Source organism: Physeter macrocephalus, chromosome 21, assembly GCF_002837175.3.
Source record: "Physeter macrocephalus isolate SW-GA chromosome 21, ASM283717v5, whole genome shotgun sequence".
Taxonomy (NCBI): domain Eukaryota; kingdom Metazoa; phylum Chordata; class Mammalia; order Artiodactyla; family Physeteridae; genus Physeter; species Physeter macrocephalus.
This window is the reverse complement of record NC_041234.1, coordinates 8,412,301-8,418,300: the sequence shown is the minus strand read 5'-3', so window position 1 is coordinate 8,418,300 and position 6,000 is coordinate 8,412,301. Positions and strand designations below refer to the sequence as shown.

Here is a 6,000-nt window from a genome sequence, read left to right as displayed (position 1 = left end):
GCACAGGCTCCGGACGCGCAGGCCCAGCGACCATGGCTCACGGGCCCAGCCGCTCCGCGGCACGTGGGATCCTCCCAGACCGGGGCGCGAACCCGGTTCCCCTGCACCGGCAGGCGGACGCGCAACCACTGCGCCACCAGGGAAGACCCGAGCCTATTCACTTATAACTGAAGTAATGTGAGTACATGTTTTCTAACTAAACAGAGGCCAGGGCAGCCTGACAAGCCTAGCCTGAGCTAAGGCCACCAGGGGGATGCCCAGGGTAACCAAACAGCACACGTTTTCCTTAGCTTTAGCGGCTGAAGATCTGGTCTGTTCCCCCACTGGGGAGGCTGCCCACATGGGGCCCCGTCCCTTGGCCCTCCAAGCTCCAAGAGCAAGGGTCACTCTGCTTGAGGCAGGCTTGAGAGCTCTGCCAAGGAGACAAGGCCCTCGTCTGCCTCCTACTCATTTAGCTACACAGTCCAGGAAAAGTAAGAGCAACAGAGATCCCAATGAAGATGGGGGAGAGCTATGGTCCTGAAACTAGTAAGGCGTGTGTTTAGATGAGGAGAGGAGGGCCACAGGAGGAGACACAATCTAGGAAAGGGGACAGTCTGGGGATCTGAGGCTGCAGAGAATAACCCTACCACCAAAGAAAACTGAAGAGGTCCAGGAACCTGGTGGATCACTTACAACCAGGAAGGCTTTCTGGAGCTAGCATTTATCTTAAATGAAAAATGAGGAGACTGCTGTTCAAATTCCAAGGGCCCAGGCACTAGGAACATATGGCTCTAGGGTTCTGTTCTACCCTGGGGCTGCTGAAACAGAGTCCAGCTCCACATCCAGTGAACCCGTGAAGCCCAAATGCCATGCAGATTCTAAAACCTGGAGTGCATGTCAGAAAGATGTATACATTTTACAAACACGTGAATTCAGCTGAATTTTATAACAGGGGTTTATATTCTCTGAAATTTTCAGACAGTGGTGGCAACTGAAACTTAGACTCCTAAGCTAACAAATATTTACTGTTTAGCTAGAACTATAAGAAAAGCCTTAGTCAATGAAGTAGAAACTCCGATTTTGAACACTACTAATTATGCATCGCTTCCTGAGCCACCTAGAAAGAACAAGGCATATTTGGATCAAATGGCTTGGGCCCAGAGTGGCCTGATGAACCAGCAAACAGTTCAGCGCTGTAACCCTACAGCCAAGCTGCCTCAACGAAACCACAATCCTACTGGAACCACAACCGCTAACGTTACATTGGCCTCCTTACCTTTCACAACATCAGCCACGTTACAAGTGGGATCAATACTTCCTATGTGTTTGGGATGCGCAGGATTGGTGTCACCGCCAAACAGAAGTGCTAAACAAACACAAGAGAAAAGGGAGAGGATTAAAAACACAGCAGGCTAGGATGGTCAGGCAGAGAAATATGGGGCTTGTAAGTTTTGAAAAGGTTTTCTTTTGTTTTGTTTTGTTTTGTTTTGTTTTTTTGTGGTACGCGGGCCTCCCTCTGTTGTGGCCTCTCCCGTTGCGGAGCACAGGCTCCGGACGCTCAGGCCCAGCGGCCATGGCTCACGGGCCCAGCCGCTCCGCGGCACGCGGGATCCTCCCGGACCGGGGCGCGAACCCGGTTCCCCTGCATCGGCAGGCGGACACGCAACCACTGCGCCACCAGGGAAGCCCGAAAAGGTTTTCTTATTGTGCAAACCGTTTTAGCATCCACAGTGACTTAGAGCAACAGAATCCGCTCGATTGGTGGCTGATCAGCTATCAGACAACTGAGGAGGAAGGATGTGCTGTGAAACCTGCCAGGTGCAGTTAGCAGGTCCTAAAGCAGTGACATGGGCCGGGTATGCAACCCGCTCTCCCCAACACAACGTGACTTGGATGAAAAAACTTCCTTTCACCCTCAGCCAAGTTTACCCACCTTCTCAGCACTACCCTAGACATTTATTCCAACATTCACTAAATATTTAGAAAATGCAGTCTGCACCATGAGACCAGGCTTGCACAGGGTCTTCACCATGAGCACCTCAAATGCCTCCACTGTGGAGCTTATTTTTCACCGTACTACACACGAACGCTATTTGTGCAAGCATTTTAAAAAGTACATTTAACTACTTTCATAATATATAAGGTTTGCAAAATTTTACTTCTGAAAAAAACCAAAAGGACCCCCAAAGAAAAAAGTAATCTGAATTCAAATGTTTATATCTGTAGCTATTTTTAAATCAAACAAAAATTGGGAATAACTTAGACACCACAAAAGGAGAATGTTTAAATAAAATAGAGATTTTAATTATGAAAAAGGACAAATATGGGCATTAGGCCAACACATAAAGTGCCAACTAATTAAAAGGAAGAAAACCAAGAGGTGGGCAAACATAATCAATGATCGAAAAACATGTACGTATATATGTAGACACACATATGTAGGTCAGAAAGAAGCTGTAGTTATCTAAGTAGTTTAAATAGTATTTGGTGTTTTTTTTCCCCTATAAATTTCCTGTGAACTGTCAAACGTTTACATTTTAAACAGACACACATTTAGAACAAACCCACATTTAATAGCTGTATAACATTTGTTTATCCAAATAAAACACATTAGTAAAATAAAGATGCTCTGTCCGTTTTCTGACTCAACAAAGAGGGTGAATTAGACTCTAGACACCTGGATGCTTTTTCATAAGAATTATGAAATCGGACAAAGAAACACGCTGAAAATCAGTTTAAAACTTTTTGTGGAGAGAATTTTAGTTGTTTTTTTTTTCTTATCTGCTTATCAGCCTAGAGAGGAGACTAAAACTCTCAATACAAGATTAGGGTTTGACAATCCCGCTTAATCTGATTTCACTGATCACTGTGAAATAAAAGATCTATTGCTCATATTGCCAACTTGTCAGTTCAATATTCTTAGTGTCAATGTTTTTAAAACCAAAAAGGAAAACATGACATCCTGAATGAAGACTAGAACAGACCCTAGAGACACTGGAAGTATTCAGAGATGAACACCAGGCTGCCATTAAAGCCAGTCCCTCACCCCCACCGGGAATGTAACAGCAGAGGCTTAAAAGGCAGGCAGTGGTCCTGTCTCGAATATGAGCACCCAAAAAGCCTTTCAAGGATTTCTTTTAACACAGAGTTCTAATGATTAGCCTTTTCATAGATAGGACTCACTTAGGAAAAACTGAACTAGAAATGAAATTTCTAGACAAAAATGCAGATCAGTAAATTAAAAATGAAGCAACAGGAAAACATTTCGGAGAAATCACTCTGGTTATCTTTTCAAAACTGGACCAAGAAAACCCAACTTACTGTGCTGGTTAATAAGCATGCGGAAAGAGATGCGGTTGGTATAAAACCGGTCCAGAAAATACTGGATGTTACTGCTAATGAACGGATCAAACCCAAACTTCTCCTTGTACTCGATCACTCCTTGGGCCATTGTAGGAACCACATCATTGTGTCTATTTCTGACTTTAATTAGAACTTGTAGAAAGCTGTGTGGGAAGGAAACAAAGAAAATGGTCAAAATGGTCAAAATCTCATGAGCTGATGTATAAACTTCCCAGGTCTATCTCAGGACTATTTACCTGTTGGTGTTTTTATAAGGCAGAGACATCATTATCATCATAGGCTACACAGAAGTACTCACGAGAAACAAAAGTATTACTCAGTTTTTGCTTGAAACTTTCCACAGAAAGTCTTCCTTCAGAGATATAAAAAGTAGAAGCTTCTAGTAAAGAAAAAAATGCTCAAATACCTTTTTAGGAATCCACTGACTTTCTGGATAAGTGATTACTAATAAAACAGATTCTATAAATGTTTGCTGAATACATAATTGCAGAATATATTAATATTTCTTCTGACAACATGAAGACAATCCCCAAAATCTCCAAGGATTTATTATGGAGTCTTAAAGAAATAGCTTCCATGAAGAAATAATGTCAAACTTTTTAAGAATAAAATTTTGAAACGAATTTCTCACAGCAGTAAAATACGGTGATGAAATGTAGATAGAACAAAGGTGATTAAGACAAACCTATTCAAGAATTCCAGTATATTACTGTAAAGGTGCAGAGGGAAAAATATATTGAGAATGGTAACTAAGAACAGAAAGACAAGTCAATGGAACCAAATAAAAAGCTTGGAACCAGGATCAAAAGTGAATGAGTATGTGTGCGTAAAAATTCAGCATATCGATAAATTGACAATGTAAGTCAGTAGGGAAACAAATTAGTTGGGACAGCTGGCTAACAATTTAAGTCACACCTCAATTTTAAACTTTAAGCCCAAAAATGGGTTAAAAGACTTAAATGTAAAAGGGTGAAATTGTAGAAAAGGAAAAAGAAAATCAGCTGAATACGTATATACCCTTGGAGTAAAGGGAGGCTGTTCTAATACCAAAGGCAGAAACCATGATGAAACAAATAACAGGACTATGCAGGATTTCAGCAATTTTATAGGGACATACAGTATAAAGTCAAAAAAAAAGTGAAAGCTGGGAAAAATATATTCACAAGAGTTATTATCCTTAGTGAAGGAAAAGATGACCACCCTAACAGAAAACTAGGCAAGGGGCCTGGTATCAATAGAAAATGTACCAGAGGAAACGCAAACACCAACAACTTCACCTTCAAAATAAAAAAAGAAAAGCAAATTAAAACAATGCAACACTATTCTCCGCTTACAGACTGGCAAAGAATAACCACTGTCAGCCAGAGTGTGGGAGCATAAGTGATGCATTTCTAGGGGCAATTGAGCAGCCTATATCAAAAGCCCAAAGAAAGTCATTCCACTCCCAGGAATTGATTCTAGGAAAATAACTGGACCAGGCCAACTTAAGAGCTGTTCTTTAGAGCACTGCTTATAGTAGCAAGAAAACCACGAACTATTCTAAAACCCAATGACAGGAGGTCAAATCACACGAGTTATCTGCAGATGGACCACTATGAAACTACTAATAATGGTGTAGATCTACAATGCTGACACTGTTATTTTTGTAAAACACACACACACACACACACACACACACACACACAACATTCTACACATATAGAAATATATATGCCTAGTTAAATGTGTAAATGGAAGGAAAATGTTAACAGTGGTTGTCCCCCGGTAATGGAAATTTGGAGTGACCTTATTTACCCAAATAGTCTTATTTTTCTCAACGATGAAATATTTCTGTAACAAATACATATGTGCAAAGACAGCAAAGATGAATAAATCAACTCAGAAATTAGAAGGTCATAATTATTCACAAGACATTTTCTAATGGACCATTTATCCTTTACAAAATGCTCTTCCCATCATATTCATAAATTAAATATTACTAAACTGAAACAATTCATTACAGTAGAAAAGTGCCTCAACTTATCTGAGGGGAGGAGACTTGCTTCAATGGTTCAATTCTCAGACTACTTCCCCAATCTTCTGGGGCTCTTCTAAACTTTATCATTATGACAAACATCCTCGTCCTCTAAGCTACTTTCACTTTACTTAAATGGTTTCCCTGCCCATGACTGCTATATAACCTCTCACTGATAAGAAAAGGCTGCTACAATGAGCAGAACTCCCCACTCCTTCCTTCACTGCAAACATCAAGCTTCTACAATCCCAAGTCTCTTAACTAGCTTCATGGCAACCTGGACAAGTTACTAAACGTCACTGAGCAAGAGCTATTATCATCACAATCTCGTACACACTGGATCCAGCACTTGGCAGTTTCCAAAGCAGGCTCGAGTCCATAAATCGCATCTGACTGATAACCTGTTCCAGAAACTGAGACAGGACTCCAGGAAACACACGGCAGAAATTTAATAACATAAACTTCCACAAATCTATATCCCCAAATTTGAAGCTATAGAGGTCAGTCCTAATTTGGAGGATATCAGCCAAACTGTCACTAGCTAATGACTTTTGAGAAACCAAACTTCTGAGTCCGATTTATTTTAACTTTGATAACTTAAATGACAGCAAGGGCTTACAACAAGGAAAACATTACAGCTG

At 41.0% G+C, this 6,000-nt stretch overlaps 1 protein-coding gene across 1 annotated transcript in view; it reads right to left on the bottom strand.

Annotated features, from left to right (window-relative positions):
- PDK3 (pyruvate dehydrogenase kinase 3) overlaps positions 1-6,000 on the bottom strand; it is a 70,255-nt gene that overhangs the window by 33,547 nt on the left and 30,708 nt on the right. Inside the window, exons 4-5 of the mRNA XM_007119352.4 lie at positions 3,304-3,488; positions 1,259-1,348 (exon numbers count right to left, since the gene is read on the bottom strand). Coding sequence (XP_007119414.1) covers positions 1,259-1,348; positions 3,304-3,488 — 275 coding nt within the window. The remainder of the gene's footprint in view (positions 1-1,258; positions 1,349-3,303; positions 3,489-6,000) is intronic.